This window comes from Salvelinus fontinalis, chromosome 4 (genome assembly GCF_029448725.1).
Source record: "Salvelinus fontinalis isolate EN_2023a chromosome 4, ASM2944872v1, whole genome shotgun sequence".
In the NCBI taxonomy this organism is placed as follows: domain Eukaryota; kingdom Metazoa; phylum Chordata; class Actinopteri; order Salmoniformes; family Salmonidae; genus Salvelinus; species Salvelinus fontinalis.
Genome location: NC_074668.1, coordinates 31,227,902 through 31,248,650, shown reverse-complemented (window position 1 = coordinate 31,248,650; position 20,749 = coordinate 31,227,902). Strand labels below are relative to the sequence as shown.

Genomic DNA, 20,749 nt, shown 5'->3' with positions numbered 1-20,749 from the left:
GTGTCTTGTCATTACATACACAAGCAACATTATAAATTGAGAAAATAAAGCAAGAGATCAGAAAATTGAAATGCGAAAAACAAGGAATACACATCACAAACAAATGTTGATTTCCGTTGGTACATACTTTGCACAACAAATTAAAGTTAGTGAAATAATTTGGTGACGTCTCTTCTCAGGTGAGCCAATCATATATGATATGCCTGCGCGCGCGGTCGCTTGCGTGTCATGTTGACAAACGCTAAAAACGGAGCTGGCAACATGTCCGCCACTGCTGCTGCTCAGCAAAACAATAACGAGGAGCCTAGCCTCAACGGTAAGTATCATCGACAACCTTTTCGAACAATCAAGAGTTTTGAATACATGTCCAACAAATGTGCTTGCTTTTCTTGGTAAATATTTCTAACAAAATATCGCAAAAGTTGCCTCGGTTGGAATTTCTTCTGCTTCCACAGGGCGGGAGGAGCTCTTAATATTGTTTTAACGTCACCCTTATTGCTCCAATGGATTTACTTTGAATGTTTGAGTGACAGGAATTCAACCAACCATGGAAGGATACCACTAAACTCTAATTTGTCTTGGGGCGGGCTTTAATCCATATCAAAACATGTCTTAAAAGAAAATTATAAATGAAATGTGTCGAATCCGAACAAATTCCATGTTTTAAGTAATGTAATGTGTTAAGAACTCCAGCTATTCATAAGCGTTTATGGTTTGAGTTGCACACATTCAGTGCATTGTCGATTTTCTGAATCCACACAAAGGCGAATGGAATGCTTTAGAAATGCATGTCTGCTGTGGAAGGCACTCACTAGACGTTTTTGCCATGCGAAACACATTTCTAGACGTTTGCATGCAGCATGTCTACATATGTGCGTTTTCCTGCAGAGAACATTTTGACAACATGCAGTTCAAAAAATCCAAGAGGTGGGACCAATTCGCTATTATTCGAGTCACAAGCAAGTCACAAATCGAGTTCCAATTAGAACGGGTCAAATACAAGTCGTGCATTCTAAGAGCAAATCCAGTTGTCACAAGTTTTTTTTTTATATTCTCAACTCAATAAAAAATGTGCTATACAGGCAATGAATTGTTCAACTACAAATCAAATACAATTGTATTTGTCACATGCGCATAATACAACCTTACAGTGAAATGCCTACATACAAGCCATTAACCAACAATGCAGTTTTAAGAAAAGGAAAAAAATAAATATCAAATTATTAAGAGCAACATTAAAATAACACTAGCGAGGCTATATACAGGGGGTTCTGGGACAGAGTCAATGTGCTGGGGCACCGGTTAGTCGAGGCAATTGAGGTAAAATGTACATGTAGGTAGGTAGAGGTAAAGTGACTGCATCGATAATAAACAGAGTAGCAGCAGCATAAATATGTGGGGTGGGGACAATGCAAGTAGTATGGGTAGCCATTTGATTAACTGTTCAAGAGTCTTATGGCTTGGGGGTAGAAGCTGTTAAGAAGCCTTTTTGACCTAGGGTGGCTGGAGTCCTTGGCAATTTTTTGGCCTTCCTCTGACCACCTGGTATAGAGGTCCTGGGTGGCAGGAAGCTTGACCCCAGTGATGTACTGGGCCGTTCACACTATCCTCTGTAGTGCCTTGCGGTCGGAGGCTGAGCAGTTGCCATACCAGGCGGTGATGCAACCAGTCATCCTGACCCTTGATGGTGCAGCTGTTGAACTTTTTTGAGGATCTGAGCAACCATGTCAAATCTTTTCAGTCTCCTGAGGGGGAATAGGCGTTGTCGTGCCCTCTTCACAACTGTCCTTGTCTATTTGAGACTACCATACAGCCATTTTCATTATTCTATCTTCAACACATTTTTGAATATGTTGTTCATTTTTACAACAAATTCAAATGTGAGCTTCGTAAGTAAATGCTCAATTTCAAGCAATTTTGACATAACAAAATATCAGTAGGCTTATGCTAGTAATTGTTGCTTGATGCCCCATTTCTGGTGAGTTTGCAAGGTAAAAAGGTTATTTTCTTGATCACCAAACAATTTTTGGATCTGCATATTCATTTATGGCAATCTTCTCTCCTTACAATGTGACGTTTACGCTGCACCCGGTCCTATTGCTGTGAAGTAAATCAGCAATCTGTTTGCTAGCGCAAGGATTTTATAACTTTTTGACCCCCACAAGGCCTGGTTCAAAGCTTGCGCACAGGGTGAACTCGCACGCACAATCACTGCACAAATATAGCCTGTCATTACAGCCATAAATAGTGATGCATTTTCAAACCACAAGCTTCAGAAATTAACAGCGTTTTACACCTGCATTTTGAGACGAGTCATTCAAGTAAGCAGTCAATATCAACCAGGGATATCATGTCACGTTGACCACGTTTAAATGCACACATTATTCCAGATAGTAGCTCATATCCCGCTTAAGGTCTAATACTGGATAAGCTGTTTACATGCACCTTTTGTTATCCCGCTAAATGAGTATCACTCTAACCACAAATAAACAGAATATTCCTAATTTAAGTTCATATGGTTTAAATGGAATAATAACTGATATATGGACACTGACTGTAGGCCTATAACCTCTCACATGTAGTCTAATATATTTTCTTGCAGTAAAATTATAAAAGAAATGTTAATTTTGTCTCAGGAACAGGAGGGGAGAAATGTGATTTCTTTCATTATCTCTTGAGAAAATGTGAACGTGTGTGTAATGTTATCTTTGAAACTGTTCTGCAAGCAGACAATTTCAACCTTAAAATATGCACCTAGTACGAAACAGAAGTTTTATCAGAAATGTTTTTCTCAGCTTTTCATTTCCATAAAACTGGTCAAACTGATGACATTTTGCACAGGACCAATCGTTCCACTTTTTAAAATTTGATTTATTTACCCTTTATTTGGCAAGTCAATTGAGAACAAATTGTTATTTACAATGACGGCCTAACCCGGCCAAGCCCTCCCCTAACCCATACGACGCTGGGCCAATTGTGCGCCGCTCTATGGGACTCCCAATCACGGCCTGTTGTGATACAGTCTGGGATCGAACCAGGGTCTGTAGTGATGCCTCTAGCATTGTGATGCAGTGTCTTAGACCGCTGCGCCACTCGGGAGCTCAAAAGTTATTGTTTTGGAGTTATTGCTTTTTCTCCCCGGTCCCTTAACGAAACAGACAACTTCACTGGTGTTAACTAGATTACTAATGCATTTATTCTATTGTTGTAAGACATTATTCTGGTAAGCACTACTTTATTTAGTCTTCTGGGGCAACAAGTTATGATAGAAGAGAAGCTGCATGTATCGAACTATAGTTGATAAACAAATGTAAGTTGTAAGTTATAAGTTCTTATAGCCTTTAGCCTTACCCTACTCCTCCTTTGTTTCTCTGGTGATGTAGAGGTTAACCCAGGCCCTGCAGCCCCCAGCACCACTCCCATTCCCCAGGCGCTCTCATTTGTTGACTTCTGTAACCGTAAAAGCCTTGGTTTAATGCATGTTAACATTAGAAGCCTCCTCCCTAAGTTTGTTTTATTAAATGCTTTAGCACACTCCGCCAACCCTGATGTCCTAGCCGTGTCTGAATCCTGGATTATGAAGGCCACCAAAAATCCTGAAATTTCCATCCCCAACTACAACATTTTCCAACAAGATAGAACTGCCAAAGGGTCGGAGTTGCAATCTACTGCAGAGAGAGCCTGCAGAGTTCAGTCATACTATCCAGGTCTGTGCCCAAACAATTCAAGCTTCTACTTTTAAAAATCCACCTTTCCAGAAACAAGTCTCTCACCGTTGCAGCTTGTTATAAACCACCTTCAGCACCCAGCTGTGCCCTGGACACCATATGTGAATTGTTTGCCCCCCCCCCCCCCCCCCATCTGTCTTCAGAGTTCGTACCCCCGGCTGTCCTACAATCTAAGCTAGATGCCCTCAATCTCACACAAATTATTAAGGAGCCTACCAGGTACAACCCTAAATATGTAACCATGGTTACCCTCTTAGATATCATCCTGACCAACTTGCCCTCTAAATACACATCTGCTGTCTTCAACCAGGATCTCAGCGATCACTGCCTCATTGCCTGCGTGCGTGATGGGTCCGCGGTCAAATGACCACCCCTCATCACTGTCAAACGCTCCCTAAAACACTTCAGCGAGCAGGTCTTTCTAATCGACCTGGCCCGGGTATCCTGGAAGGATATTGACCTCATCCCGTCAGTAGAGGATGCCTGGTTTCTCTTTAAAAGTGCTTTCCTCGCCATCTTAAATAAGCATGCCCCATTCAAAAAAAATGTAGACCTAAGAATAGATATAGCCCTTGGTTCACCCCAGACTTGACTGCCCTTGACCAGCACAAAAACATCCTGTGGCGTTCTGCATTAGCATCGAATAGCTCCCGCGTTATGCAACTTTTAAGGGAAGTCAGGAATCAATATACTCAATATACTCAATATCCCCCCCCCCCACAGTTTCTCCACCCAAATCCAGACAGCTGATGTTCTGAAAGAGCTCCAAAATCTGGATCCCTACAAATCAGCTGGACTAGATAATCTGGACCCTCTTTCTAAAATTATCCACCGAAATTGTTGCAACCCCTATTACTAGCCTGTTCAACCTCTCTTTCGTATCGTCTGAGATCCCCAAAGATTGGAAAGATGCCGCTGTCAAAAAGGGGGAGACACTCTAGACCCAAACTGTTACAGACCTATATCTGTCCTACCCTGCCTTTCTAAGGTCTTCGAAAAGCCAAGTTAACAAACATATCACCGACCATTTTGAATCCCAACGTACCTTCTCCGCTATGCAATCTGCTTTCCGAGCTGGTCATGGGTGCACCTCAGCCACGCTCACGGTCCTAAACGATATCATAACCGCCATCGATAAAAGACAATACTGTGCAGCCGTCTTCATTGACTTGGCCAAGGCTTTCGAATGTGTTATTCACCGCATTCTTATCGGCAGACTCAATGGGCTTGGTTTCTCAAATGACTGCCTTGCCTGGTTCACCAACTACTTCTCAGATAGTTCAGTGTGTCAAATCGAAGGGCCTGTTGTCCGGACCTCTGGCAGTCTCTATGGGGGTGCCACAGGGTTCAATTCTCGGGCCGACTCATTTCTCTGTATACATCAATGATGTCGCCCTTGCTGCTGGAGATTCTCTGATCCATCTCTACGCAGACGACACCATTCTGTATACTTCTGGCCCTTCTTTGGCCACTGTCTTAACAAACCTCCAAACGAGCTTCAATGCCATACAGCACTCCTTCCGTGGCCTCCAGCTGCTTTTAAATGCTAGTAAAACGAAAAGCATGCTCTTGAACCGATTGCTGCCCGCACCCGTCTGCCCGACTAGCATCACACCTCTGGATGGTTATGACTTCGAATATGTGGACAACTACAAATACTTAGGTGTCTGGTTAGACTGTAAACTCTCCTTCCAGACTCACATTAAGCATCTCCAATCCAAAATTAAATCTAGAATCGGCTTCCTATTTCGCAAACAAAGCATCCTTCACTCATGCTGCCAAACATACCCTCGTAAAACTGACTATCCTACCAATCCTTTACTTCGGCGACATCATTTACAAAATAGCCTCCACCATTCCACTCAGCAAACTGGATGTAGGCTATCACAGTGCCATTTGTTTTGTCAGCAAAGCCCCATATACTACCGTCCACTGCGACCTTTATGCTCTCGTTGGCTGGCCCTTGCTACAAATTCTTCACCAAACCCACTGGCTCCAGTTCATCTATAAGACGGGGCTATACCTAGCAAAGACTTATCTCAGCTCACTGGTCACCATAGCAGCACCCACCCGTAGCACGCACTCCAGCAGGTATATTTCACTGGTCATCCCCAAAGCCAACACTTCCTTTGGCTGCCTTTCTTTCCAGTTCTCTGCTGCCAATGACTGGAACGAATTGCAAAAGTCACTAAAGTTGGAGACTCATATCTCCCTCACTAAGTTTAAGCATCAGCTGTCAGCTTACCGATCACTGTACCTGTAGACAGCCGATCTGTAAATAGCACACCCACCTACCTCATCCCCATATTTGTTATTTATACTCTTGCTCTTTTGCACCCAAGTATCTCTACTTGCACATCACTATCTACACATCTATCACTCCAGTGTTTATTTCTAAATTGTAATTATTTTTGCCTCTGGCCTTTTTATTGCCTTACCTCCCTACTCTTCTACATTTGCACACACTGTACATATATTTTTCTATTGTGTTATTGACTGTACGTTTGTAAATGTGTAACTCTGTTGGTTTCGTTGCACTGCTTTGCTTTATCTTGGCATGGCCGCAATTGTAAATGTAAAACTTGTTCTCAACTGGCCTACCTGGTAGAATAAAATAAATAAATAAAAATTATCAGAAACTTGTCAAAATTAGGGGTGAATGTAGCAATGCTATGTGGTCCAGTACGGAGGATTGAACTGCGCAGGTAGGTAGACTACTTTAAAAATCTATATATATATATAATAATTTTTTTACCTTTTTTCTCCCCAGTTTCGTGGTATCCAATTGTTAATAGTTACTGTCTTGTCTTATTGCTACAACTCCTGTACGGGCTCGGGAGAGACGAAGGTCGAGAGCCATGCGTCCTCCGAAACACAACCCAACCAAGCCGCACTGCTTCTTAACACAGCGCGCATCCAACCTGGAAGCCAGCCGTACCAATGTGTCGGAGGAAACACCGTACACCTAGCGACCTGGTCAGCATGCACTGCGCCCGGCCCGCCACAGGAGTCGCTAGTGCGCGATGAGACAAGGATATCCCTACTGGCCAAACACTCCCTAACCCGGACGACGCTAGGCCAATTGTGCGTCGCCCCATGGACCTCCCGGTCGCGGCCGGCTGCGACAGAGCCTGGGCCCGGTCGCGGCCGGAGTCTCTGGTGGTACAGCTAGCACTGCGATGCAGTGCCTTAGACCACTGCGCCACCCGGGAGGATTGGTAGACTACTTTTTGAAGTGATTTGTTTGACAATCAGATGAAAACATCACACAACACCCATAAAATGCTAAACTCAGCCTGCGCAGACCGTGTAAAGCAACAGTAAACAGCATAAAATGTTCACATGCCACAGTATCCCATCTAAGATCAACATATCCCAGGCATCTTATCCGGGTTCTCATAACCGGGATACAAGCTTTTTCGATTTATTTTAAAGGGATATGATGTTTACATGTGTCAACTCAAAAGCAGAATACTTGAGATCCCGAATAATAACGGGATATTGGTTTGCATGTAAACATGGTCATTGTCACTTCTCTGGAGTCCAGAGCAAGCAGGATCATACTTGTATGAAGCGGATGTTGCACAATTGAATGGAAAGCATGATCTGTCTTTGGCCTTTTTTCTTCCTCACAAATATCTTAATTAGTTTGCCAGAATGATACATCTTCATTTCATAAGAATTTGAAGGGGTGTGTGATGTTACAGCTATCTATAGACATAATATAGCCAGTACTACCACTGAGGTATATAATTAACCCACCCAAACTAGGCCTATCTGAAATATGAACATGATCAATGAAATCACCAGGTAGCCTATTGTTGTGACAAAGATGTGTCTGTAGCAGATTGCTAAATGGTACTTAATATGGATTAATGTAGGGAGGCTACATTAATGGCAGGCAAAACCGGAGAAAATTAAACAAGTGCTTTCTGGTAACTAATCTGAATATGTGTGCCCGCCTTTGCGTGCCAATGCTGATGATTGGTCAACAGTCAAGATGTGCAACTTTTTGGTTCTTAAGCACAGATTAGATGATTTTGAAACAAGAATTTGGTGCATTTCCGTAGGCCTATGTTAGTGACCAGGTTGAATAAGCGAAGGTATAAATATAAAATCCAAATGGTAGGCTACACTCGCAACCCACCCAAAACCTTTTCACTGAGCTAGCTCACCCGATCTGTGTTGACTGATATTTTGCTGGTCCAAGTAGAGGGCCAAGTGTGCGTTTTCACTTTTTTTTTTTTTTTTTTTTGGCAAGTGCGATACTGTCTCTGGCTGCGTGGAGAGTAATTCACGGAGACTCTGTGCCACAAAGTAAGTGACAAAACATTATAAAACCTGGCCAGATAAGTCTCCAGTCAAATAAGAGTCCTGAGCATTAAGGCTCCAAGTCCAAGTTATTATTATTTTTTTTATCATGTTGAGTCTCAAGTCATCAAATTTGTGGCTCAAGTCAGACTCAAGTCCAAGTCATGCGACTCAAGTCCACACCTCTGTCTAAGCCTATCAATTGCCCATAATACTCAGTGATAGGCTACTGAGTGTCATCATACCATATCCTTACAAGGCTTTCTCATAATAAGATTGATACTAGATAGGCTACTCAATGTTTCAATCTAATCAGTAATAAAAATAATGATATTTTTTTTTTTTCGGTAGGGGTGGTAAATCTGTTTGGGTAGGAACTGTCAAAGGTAAACCTTGCAGATAACGCAATAGGTATATGGCCTACTTCCACCCCCAATGACCGCTACTGTATGCTGAACAGTCTCAATATTCACATGACCATCAGATGCAGTTTCTAAACTGCCCACACAGTCCACGTTGGAGGAAAAAGCACAAGATTAAGATGGTATAGGTTTGTATTATTGGTGTCCTTGTATAGTACTTTCTGTTCCTCCTTGTCCCTTTTATACAGTATGGAGATGCAGAGTGGGTTTCTGGTAGAATGCACAGGGAAAGTCCTAGAAGAGGTTTAGTTAGTTGAATGTTGCTCAGGCGTAACTGGCTAAATAGTCAGGCCCTGGATTCTATGCTTAGCTTGATTGCAGAGATTGCATAACTGCCCTCCCTCCTACCCGTGCATGGGAGCAGTTTGGATTCCATTCAGGCTGCCTGCTGTTAGAGGCAGTAGCACTATCATTATGAAATGTAGGCTATCATCTGGATAGTGTGTTTATTTATAGAGAAGCAATCAAATGAAGCAAAATTATGAATAAGAGGCATACTATTTCAGATAATGATGGATAGACATAACATCTCTATGCTATGTCTATGTTTTATAGAATATGCACATTATGTAACGGCCTAGATTGGCAATGGAACCACACAACCTCACTGACACAGTGGCATTCAGGCCACCCATACTAACCTTATCCCCAGGCTCGAATTAGAGAGGGAGCTAGCTGGTGGATGAGATTACCCCATTACAAGTCCAATTGATGTCCCCAAGAGAGGAAGTCAGGAATGTTTTGCTTAATAGGCGTGGGTGCTTGTTTATCACTGTGAGCAAAGACTGAGAGCATGCTTTGTTCCAGTTGCGGCTTAAAGCAGGCTAGACTCTGAGTCCAGGGCCTTTTTCTAAACTGAACTCTGCTGAAGTCTGTTATACTATATATATACAAACGTGTGTGGACGCCCTTTCAAATAAGTGGATTTGGCTCTTTCAGCCACACCTGTTGCATGGCATACAGCCATGCGATCTCCATAGACAAACATTGGCAGTACAATGGCTTTACTGAAGAGCTCAGTCGCTTTCAACTTGGCACCGTCATATGCCACCTTTCCAACAGATTGGTTGGTTCGTCAGATTTCTGCCCTGCTAGAGCTTCCCCGGTCAACTTTAAGTGCAGTTATTGTGAAGTTGAAACATCTAGGAGCAACAATGGCTTACTCGCGAAGTGGTAGGCCACACAAGCTCACAGCTGGACCACTCAGTGCTGAAGCGCATAAAAATCGTCTGTCCTCGGTTGCAACACTCACTACTGAGTTCCAAACTGCCTCTGGAAGCAACGTCAGCACGATAACTGTTCGTCGGGAGCTTCATGAAATGGGTTTCCATGGCCAGGCAGCCGCAAACAAGCCTAAGATCACCATGTGCAATGCCAAGCGTCGGCTGGAGTGGTGTAAAGCTTGCCGCAATTGGACTCTGGAGCAGTGGAAATGGGTTCTTTGGCGTGATGAATCACGCATCACCATCTGGTAGTCCGAAGGATGAATCTGGGTTTGGCGGATGCCAGGAGAACGCTACCTGTCCGAATGCATAGTACCAACTGTAAAGTTTGGCGGATGCCCTTTCCTGTTTCAGCATGACGATGCCCTCGTGCACAAAGCGAGGTCCATACAGAAATGGTTTGTCGAGATCGGTGTGGAAGAACTTGACTGGCCTGCACAGAGCCCTGACCTCAATCCCATCGAACACCTTTGGGAGGAATTGGAATGCTGACTATGAGCCAGGCGTAATCGCCCAACATCAGTGCCCGACTTTACTAATGCTCTTGTGGCTGAATGGAAGCAAGTCCGTGCAGCAATGTTCCAACATCTAGTGGAAAGCTTTCCCAGAATAGTGGAGGCTGTTATAGCAGCAAAGGGGGACCAACTCCATATTAATGCCCACAATTTTGGAATGAGATGTTTGAGCAGGTGTCCACATACTTTTGGTCATGTAATGTATGTTTGTTTTTGTTAATGAAGGTAATCATTTCAGTAACATGCACATGCATGCATGTCTATTTTTTGTTTTACAAAATGATTCTGCTTTCATGCATATGGAGTTAGGCCTAATCCTCGGCAGCATAGGGTGGCCATCCACTGACTCTCCTTGTTAACATGCACTGCTGTATGTTCCATACAGTGACTTCATTACACATACTGTAAGTGGCTGAGACTAACAAGGCCAGACAAAGCACAGACATGTCTCATGCATCTGAGATAAAAGGTCCTAAACGGTAGAAGGGCTCAAAATGCAATGTCTTTTGGTGACGGTGCAGTAAGCCATGCATCGAATTTGAGAACTTGTCACTGTATCTTTACCATTAGACTTATGTCACTAACATTTTTACTAATACACATACTTCCTCCAAACCCCACTGCCATCTTTATGTTTTCAGGGTCGTGGGTGGAGCTGGAGATGAATGGAAACAACAGGAACCAGGCCCTGCTGCCAAACTCCACCACACCCTCTCCTGCCCCGGGGAATGGGAATGAGGGGCAGAGTCAGGCCCTGGAGGTGGTGTCAGAGGAGGTGGAGGAGAGTCTGACAGCGGCGCTGGAGCATGTGCCCTCATCCTCCTCTATCCACAATGGAGACATGGAGAAAATCCTGCTGGACGCTCAGCACGAGTCCAGCCAGAGCAGCTCCTCCTGCGACAGGTAAGGGAGTGTCATGTTTTTAGAGTACTCCCTAAACTCTCTCCTCCATGTTGGGGTGTTTGTATAATTTGTATATTTATTTCCTCCTGTGTTGCACCTCAGTCCTCACAGACCTCCCAGTCCAGATCAGGATGATGGCCAAATCACCTTTGATGTGGAGATGTCCAGTCGGAGAGGGAGCCAGGTACAACAACCCAGCCTGCCCTCATGTCTCTCTTCCTCCATCCATGCCCCTGTCTACACTGTTACACTATAGGCCTACAGTACCTCTCTGTTCACATGTGCTCTCTCTCTCCCCCCATCTGCAGTTAGAGGAGGAAGGTCCAGAGAAAAACAGAGAAGAGGATATCCTGATGAACAAGGTTGCAGATTGGTCCAGTCGGCCTGAAAACGTTCCACCCAAGTATGGAGACACACTGCACACTCTAACACAGGGTTGGGCAAACTCCGATCCGGCCCGCGAGCCCATTCAATCCAGCCGGAGGGAGATTTAAGTATAAAGATAGAAAATGTAGAAATTATAATGGCCCTATATATATATATTCTTTTTTTGATATCTGCTCTTTTTCTTCCCCAGCAAAAAACTGTGTGGCCCTTTCAAAATCCCTATGTGGCCTTCGAGCCTTTAAAGTTTTCCCACCCCTGCTCTAACACAAAACTGCTAGCCTAAATCATAGCAAAAATAGACAACTTAGTAAAGTTCCATATCTGCCCAGGCAGACCATGAAAGTGTATAATACAAATGCCAATTTTCTGTGGGATAACAATGCAATTTCTTTCAAAATGGTGAACATGTTCAGTGATTTATTTTGTTTTTTTGTAGGGAGTTCCACTTCCGTCACCCCAGACGCTCAGTATCCCTAAGCATGAGAAATAGTGGAGCCATGAAGAAAGGGGGTATCTTCTCTGCTGACTTCCTCAAAGTCTTCATCCCTTCCTTACTTCTATCTCACATTCTTGCCCTCGGCATTGGGTGAGTGACTGTTCCATCTTACACAACTAGCAAATCAAATGGATATATGTGAGTATTTGTAGATTGTCTGCTGTTGAATCATTTTCATTAGTGCTGAGCGATTAGTGCTTTTTTGTGATCTGTTCGATTATACGTTTTTTGATTTTGCTCTAACACACTAAAACAATTAAAAGTCCCATGATGGTAGTGACTGCCCATTATTACTTATTAACCATAATTTTCCACATTACTTTAGTTGTGTATTACATTAGTTTATTTGATAACTTGAAATTATATAATAAAGTCATCTTATTTCTCTAGAGCTGCTGCATATGCTGTCTGACAAAATCACTCTTTTGTATTTCTTAAATAAGGCGTACTTTTATGACTGCTGAATACCAAACTAGATCATGTCTTTTCAGGTAGACATACCTTTGCAAAGCAACAGCTGCTCTCTCTATCCTCTCACGATTGTGCATTCTTCTGCCTCTTCCGTAGCAGGTATAAGAGACTGGACAAGGTAGATAGATGCGCAATGGATTATGGTCATTGTTGTTGATTACCATGTTTTGCGCTAAACTATGTAGAATATTGGCCTGTTGTAAACTACAACTCCCTACTACATCACACAGTTCAGGCTGGGTCTGATTTATCTTTAGAGAAAATGTTCAATGTGCGCATTGAGCTCACAGAAGGAAAAACTGAATGAAATGAACCATCGTCGCTCAATTAGCTGTTAAAAAAAAAAAACTGTCAGTTAATCACCTGCATTGTCATGCTGTACTTATTGTCTCCTTAGGGTCTACATTGGGAAGAGACTCCCCACGCCTTCCACCAGCTCTTTCTAAACCCAAAGTGAAGCAGTGCCTGGAAGTCGCATAAAAATTATCCTGTTGACTAGTTGTTACAATGTCTTCATGTGCTTAAATGCCCTCTTTTCCTCTGCATCCATTGTATGCCTAGCTATCTCCTTTCAACAGTTTTTTTCCCCCTTTTAGTTATTTGTACCTCTTTATCTGACAATGACTTTCCCAAGTTTTTGATGTAGCGTGCTTTTGGAGGGTTCATAATTCATAAATGACTGGGAACCTTTTACCTTTTGACACAGATTGGCTTTGAACAGTAATGACCACTAGCAGCACATAATAGTTAACAGCACATGCCTGAATCTGAGTGTTGTACTTCTGGACAAAATTATTCTTCAAAAGCTGTTGATACTGTTCTGCACAAACACTGTGACTGGTATTGGATGGCACAGGGCCTGAGGGTTTTGGAATCTCTCTTAGATTTCTATACAGATTCCTTGGCTTAGACCGAGAGATTGTGCTTTGAGAAATCAATAATTCCTTTACTGCTCCCTACTCCAAGTCAGTTCATTTCATGGTGACTTTTACCTGAACCAAAATAAGCTACATATCTGCAATACGTCTTTCAATTGGCATTGAGAATTGCAGTGACTGTGAATCAAGTGGTATTCTTGTTCAGATTTGTTATTTTATTACATAGTTTGGAATAATATTCAGCCCAGACTTATCAATTCAGGAGAAGTTTGCTTCTATTCCAGCCTACTCTAGTTATACCTCATTTTTGTCATTTAGTAGCCCCAAATAATTTTCTCTAAAGGTGGCCTCCTGGTGAAAGGGTGTGAATAGCTACTGCAGGTTTCCATTGATTAACAGGAAAACATCCCAATAGATTGATGCAGAAAGAATAGTACATCTAAATGCTCTGCAGTACAGGGTAAAGCACGGGGTAAGGGAACGTTTGAATGAAGAATTTTTTATAAACAGTAGTTGATACAAATATACACAACCTGCCTGCTGTTCAACAACTCAAATGTGTCAATGCCACACATTCTTCCTTTCGTTTGTCATATCTTATTTATTTTCTCCAAGCTGATTCTATAAACCTTTCGAATGTAAGTTTTCCTGTGTGGTAACACGCCCTCAGTGTATAGGTCCAGCCACCATACAGAGTAGGATGTATTGGTTGAAGGATGTTATAACTGGCCACAAATAATTCAGTTTTGTTTGCTTTTGGTACACAAAATGACTACTGCATAGTGCCAAATATATAGATTTATTTTAATCTCAGCGCTTTCATTACAAAGGTAACACACACAGTGATTTCTCAACTATTGGACAAGTTTAACTAGAAGGTTAGACTAACACAAACAGTGACATGCACTCATATCTCCAGTCCTGATAAGTCACCTACCTGGTTTTGACATGTCCTCTGGTGATCCATTTTGAGATTTTTCATGATTCTTATGGTGAACATTTTGTGTATGCATGAAATATGTTTCCATTCCCAATAGGCATACATTTCCATAAAGCAGACCATATGTAAGTAATGATTTTTGGATAAATGTTTAACAATGACCTATTTGGTACTGAAATAATTTTATGAAATCTGATAAAGGACCCTTTTTCTTTTTTTTGCAATAATAAAACGTTTTTTTTTTTTCATACACTAAGAAATTATTCTCACATAGCGTGCGATAGGAACTCCTGGGAAAGTTAACTATACAGAACCAGCACTCTACCACTGCTTGGTTATTTCGGGTTTAGTTTTTTTATCTTTGGGGGGAAGGGTGAGTGGACAATGGGGATAGATGTGATGACAGTAGTAGGGTTCTTTTTTTTGAGTGGGATTGTTTTTTGTGCCTCTGTTCTTGGTTTGTGCCAACTCAAAGTAACTCCCATTGCATGCATGCCTTTAGCTTGTAATTGGCATTAATTAACTTATTATCATTCATGAGATGCCAAAGGCTGTCATAGCTTTCATTTAATATTGGCAAGTCCATCCTGTATCTAACGCAGAAGAACTATGTGCATTATTATTGTTTTCATATTTTTTCTTTAATAATCCAAAATACAAACTGAAAGATGCTTGGCCTTTTCCTTGAACATGTTTTGTTTGTGATATTGATTCTAGTAGCAAGAACTTTCAGCCTTGTTTGATAGTTTTTCCAATTTTATGAAAATCTGACATTAAAATGAGAAATTAACCGCAATACACTCCAATGTGGGTTTTGTATGGTGAAATACAGATATAACAGAAATGCATTGTAAAACATTGTCAACAGAAGAGGAAGGTGGGTGATGGATTAGTGTCAAGTACTCTGTATCTTGATGCATGAAAAGTAGAAAGAATAGGCAGTGGCAGAGGTGTTTCACATTAATTGGCAGATGTTTATTGAACCTAGACAGAGACTGGGTAGATGTAACAGTACCATCTCTCCATATTTTCAAACAGTGACACACTAAATCAATAATAAGGTCAAATTAACCACTGCATTGATCTGAATATCGGTGAAAGGTTGTAGATTATTGTTGCAAGGTTTATTGCTGTTATCTCCGACTTGAATCATTTAAACATTGTCAAGTCACCCCTTTTACCAAGTTACGGAGCAGTTAATGTTGAGGTTTAGAGGAAATATTGTGTAAATAGAAAAGTACTGTATTAAGATGTCTGTCCTCTTAGCCTCAGCATGCTGTCTCTAAATGAAGGCTTACGTTTTTGTCTGTGTATGCCGAAACACTTTTGTAAGGAACAGATCCCTCTTGGTTCATCCCATTAATTCATGCTTCTATTATACTCTGAGGGATAAATACCTCTTAACCCATGGCAACAGAGGAGAGGTTTGGGGATTTCAGACATCTCGATTGGCTTACAGCAGATGTTCTGATGTTGAAAGAAGTGGTACAGTGCATTCGGAAAATATTCAGACCCCCTCGACTTTTTCCACATTTTGTTACATTACAGCCTTATTCTAAAATTGATTAAATAGTTTCCCCCTCATCAATCTACACACAATACCCCCATAATGACAAAGCAAAAACAGGTTTTTAGATTTTTTTTTACACATTTTATTAAAAACAAACAAATCACATTTACATAAGTATTCAGACCCTTTACTCAGTACTTTGAAGCACCTTTGGCAGCAATTACAGCCTTAAGTCTTGGGTATGATGCTACAAGCTTGGCACACCTGTATTTGGGGAGTTTCTCCCATTCTTCTCTGCAGATCCTTTCCAGCTCTGTCTGGTTGGATGAGGAGAGTCGCTGCACAGTCTGACGTCCTGAGCGCTCTGGAGCAGGCTTTCATCAAGGATCTCTGTATTTTGCTCCATTCATCTTTCCCTTGATCCGGACTGGTCTCCCAGTCCCTGCCGCTGAAAAACATCCCCACAGCATGATGCTGCCGCCATGCTTCACTGTAGGGATGGTGCCAGGTTTCCTCCAGACGCTTGGCATTCAGGCCAAGGATTTCAATCTTGGTTTCATCAGACCAGATAATCTTGTTTCTCATGGTCGGAGTCCTTTGGGTGTCTTTTGGCAAACTCCAAGTTGGCCATCGTGCCTTTTACTGATTGGCTTCTATCTGGCCACTAGCATAAAGGCCTGATTGGTGGAGTGCTGTAGAGATTGTTGTCCTTCTGGAAGGTTCTCCACATAGGAGCTCTGTCAGAATGACCATTGGGTTTTTGGTCACCTCCCTAACCAAGGCCCTTATCCCCTGATTGCTCAGCTTGGCCGGGCGGCCAGCTCTGAACTGTCTTGGTGGTTCCAAACTTCTTCCATTTTAAGAATGATGGAGGCCAGTGTTCTTGAGGACCTTCAATGCTGCAGAATTTTTTTTTGGTACTCTTCCACAGATCTGTACCTTGTCACAATCCTCTCTCGGAGCTCTACGGACAATTTCTTTGACCTCATGGCTTGGTTTTTGCTCTGACATGCACTGTCAACTGTGGGACCTCCATATAGACAGGTGTGTGTGCCTTTCCAAATCATGTACAATCAATTGAGTTCACTACAGGTGGACTCCAAGTTGTAGAAACATCTCATGGATGATCAATGGAAACAGGATGCACTTGAGCTCAATTTCGAGTCTCATAGCAAAGGGTCTGAATACTTATGTAAAGGTATTTCAGATATATATATTTTTTCAATATATTTGCAAACATTTCTAAAAACCTGTTTTGGCTGTCATTATGGGGCATTGTGTGTAGATTTGAGGGGGAAAATAATTGAATCCATTTTAGAATAAGGCTGTAACATAAAAATGTGAAAAAGGGAAGGGGTTTGAATACTTTCTGAATGCACTATGTGCTGAAATTTCTACCTACATGGACAAACTGCTACTTGGCCACATGACTATGCGTATACGTATGAATGGCTTCCTTCCTCATTTTAAAAGCAATCTAATTGCATTTATATTACATTAAATTAAACAGAATATGCACAATACATCCCTGAATTCATTAAATCAACATGCACACCTGACTCGTATTGTTTGATGAAACATAACAGCATTTAATCCATAAGGCTTCCACACACTATGTATATTACTAAATACACATCATTGGTTTCAATCAAAGGTGTAACAAATTTAAACCTGACGGTAGATTGTTCCTATACCCCCAATAGAGGGGGTACAGGGATATTTGTGTGTGGGCCTTTTCCTCATTACTCCAATTAGTCACCACTCATACATGAAAGGATCATTTCCACACCTACTCAGTCTAGACTGGGATACAGGGGTTGTATCTGTCATAATTAATTGTTCAAAAGATAATTATAATGCAGTGTGTGTTTTGAGAAAAATGTTTGATCTCTGAGAAAAGATCATATTTCAGGTTTATTACCAGTTCATTCCATTCATACCAATGTAATGTCACCACTTGCACTGCTATAATAAACAAATGCAGGGTAATTGGTCAAACATGGAACGCCAGTTCATGCGCTCATGTCATTGGACTTTGCTTGTCCTTTCTAATTAAAGGAAGTTGCATTGTTTCAGACAAGTCGAATAAGCATCAGTGTCACTCCTAGTCTCCCATCCATCCGCTAGACTTGGCCTGCAGCAGGTGAGTGGAGAGGCAGGGTGGGGCATTGCGCATGCACGGTGGCCGTGGCCCTCATCACTGTTTATCTTATTGCTTGGTGACTGCTGGACAGGTTTGGCGCAGCATTGGAACGTGAGGAAAGGCTGTCAAACCTTTTAAGTTCATTCAGCAAACCTAGTTGGAACGGATTGAGCTATTTCACGAATTTAGTCAGGCGATAGCCGGAGACACAATTTTGTCTGAGCGTTGACTGGTCTCAACGCATCCGAGCATCCATCCCTTTCATTGCTAGCGGTCTAGCTAACATCAGTGAGGTGACAGCCATAAACGAGGACGCTGACAACGCGCCGCTAAGATGTCCGGATACCAGGGAAAGAAAAATATACCACGCATTACAGTGAGTAGTGTTTTAAATGCTCATAATTTAACAATTGTGTGTAAAATCTATACCTATGAATAAACTAGCAGTAGGGATTAAACAGCTAGACTGTGCTAGCTGTAGTTATCACGCTATCTGAGGAGGGGGGGGGGGGGGGGGCATTCATACCAATGCAATGTCACCACTTGCTTTGCAATAATTAACAAAGGCAGGGTAATTGGTCATAATTGGAACTCCAGTTAATGCGCTCATGCCATTGGAATAATCGTCAAGACGCTCATTTTATTGTGTGCATGCTATTTTTTAGCCATTCCATATCCTACCATGTTAGACGATTTAGCCTAGCCGACAGGATCAGGAACAAGAATGGATGATTGGGACAAATCTTTTATATTTTCCATCCTTATATTCAGATGGATTCTAATATACTTGTAATGCCTTATTGGTAATACTGTAGCTATAGACTATGGGGATACCACAATATGAATTAAAATGTGGGGAAAATCCCAGCAACAATAATACAATGTTTTTTGGAGAAAATGTATTCATTTATTGAATACATATGTATTTGTCACAATTCGTCTTATCAACCCTAGACAGCAAAGGGTTGATTTGCCATGATGACATTTAGGGAGGGGGTCATAACCTTAGGAGTTAAAAGGGCAAAAACCTTTAATGAAAAGTAGGTCATTGGATTAAATCCATCCTTGCTGTAAACTGTTTTTATATTTAACTAGGCAATTCAGTTAAGAACAAATTCTTATTTACAATTACAGCCAGGGAACAGTGGGTTAACTGCCTTGTTCAGGGGCAGAATTACAGATTATTACCTTGTCAGCTTGGGGATTCGATCAAGCAACCTTTCGGTTACTGGCCCAACGCTCTATCCACTAGGCTACCTGCCGTGAAGGCCTAGCTTTTGTCTGTATGCTGCCATACTCTACATGTAGTAATGACATTTAGGCATTTAATGTCTTTAATCAAATAGCACAAACCACACATTTGCGTGCGTTCCTGTCAAAAATATATGAATTATTGAAATAAAATGGTTCTAGAGATCTGTTCCTTTTGTTTCTGCAAGGGCAACATGGAAGGAAACTGGGATGGGGGGAGGTATTTTCAGGCAGCTGTCGGCTCTCTCTCACAACTGGAGCAGACTTATCTAAGCACCTGACATCAAATGACAGCGTGTTGCGGCTTTAAAATGGGGACAGAGCAATGTGCTGTTTTCCCATCAACTGTACCAGTGGCACCATCTCATTGCGGTGTGGCTGACTCATATCTTCCATGTGAAACACTGTTACTGAAGCACCCTAGGGTTTAGGCCTTGGCCCTGTTACTTGCACACTCCTCTCTCAGCCCACCAAATGCAAAGAGAGAAGTTATGGGATGCTGCTAATGTACATGGCATTGACAGATTGAGCTGCTGTTCTACTTTTCTGTTCCAGTAGTTCCCTTTTGGATGCACCACCTCATCAGCAAACAGTGCTATAAAAAAATAGATTTTGCCTACAGACTGCATAGCAGTGATTGATATGCAATCCCATGGAAAGTAGTAATATACCTGCTATTATAATGACCTAGACCAGGGATGGGCAACTGGCGGCCCGTGCCAGTTAATTAACTCTAAAACATCTTACAAAATTTCACGTAGGGCCCCCAAAAGGTTAGGGCTGGCTCTGACTGCATGTGTGGGTATTGATGTGGGTATGTAGACCTGCGAGCCACTGCGGCCCCTGAGTTTAGATTGTTTTGTGGCCCCCACCCCCAGCAAAGTTGCCCATCCCTGACCTAGACCAATTGACCAATGTTTGTGGTGTAGCCTAAATATTTCCAAGAGAGTGTTTGGTACAGAATCATTTCCGTGTCACAAAGATTACTCATCCATCCACAGAGCCCATCCAGCTCAGCATTTTACTGGGCTCACTGTACACGAGGCAGGAGGATACCTTTTAACTTCTTCTTTTAACATCCGGGGAAATTGCAGAGCGCGAAATTCAAATTACAGAAATATAAATATTTAACATTCATGAAAATACAAGTATACATTAAAATAAAGATTAACTTATTGTTAATCCAGCCGCTGTGTCAGATTTTAAAAAGGCTTTACGGTGAAAACACACCATGCGATTATCTGAGGACAGCGCCCCACATACAAAAACATGAAAAACATTTTTCAACCAGGCAGGTGCGACACAAAAGTCAGAAATAGCGATATAATAAATGCCTTACCTTTGAAGATCTTCTTCTGTTGGCACTCCAAAAGGTCCCAGTTACATCACAAATGGTCCTTTTGTTCGATGAAGTCCTTCTTTATATTCATAACTCAGTTTAGCTGGCGCGCTTCATTCAATAATCCACCGGTTTCCCTCCTTCAAAATGAATCCAAAATGTTAGCAATTAACTTATCCAAACAAGTCAAACAACGTTTATAATCAAACCTCAGGTACCCTAATACGTAAAT

The 20,749-nt window shown here is 41.9% G+C and overlaps 2 protein-coding genes across 4 annotated transcripts in view; both read left to right on the top strand.

The window, feature by feature from the left end:
- Positions 1-210: 210 nt before the first annotated feature.
- On the top strand, positions 211-15,070 carry LOC129853520 (BCL2/adenovirus E1B 19 kDa protein-interacting protein 3-like). 2 transcript variants are annotated; one of them, XR_008759135.1, is made up of 6 exons: positions 211-316; positions 10,841-11,102; positions 11,205-11,286; positions 11,411-11,505; positions 11,926-12,574; positions 12,854-15,070. XR_008759135.1 is itself a non-coding variant. In XM_055919649.1 (6 exons), the coding sequence occupies exons 1-6, from the start codon at positions 229-231 to the stop codon at positions 12,900-12,902; spliced, it is 726 nt and encodes a 241-aa protein (XP_055775624.1). In that variant the 5' UTR covers positions 211-228; the 3' UTR covers positions 12,903-15,070. The 2 variants fall into 2 exon arrangements, 1 of the variants encoding a protein (XP_055775624.1); XM_055919649.1 differs by having other exon boundaries at positions 11,926-12,075.
- Positions 15,071-17,921: 2,851 nt separating this feature from the next.
- Positions 17,922-20,749, top strand: part of dpysl2a (dihydropyrimidinase like 2a) — a 32,988-nt gene continuing 30,160 nt past the window's right edge. The window contains exon 1 of one of the 2 annotated variants that reach the window (XM_055919645.1): positions 17,922-18,303. Coding sequence is in view for 1 of the 2 variants with exons in the window: in XM_055919644.1 (XP_055775619.1) it covers positions 18,262-18,303 (42 nt within the window). In the remaining variant the exon portion in view is untranslated. The remainder of the gene's footprint in view (positions 18,304-20,749) is intronic. The other variant, XM_055919644.1, reaches the window with a different exon arrangement.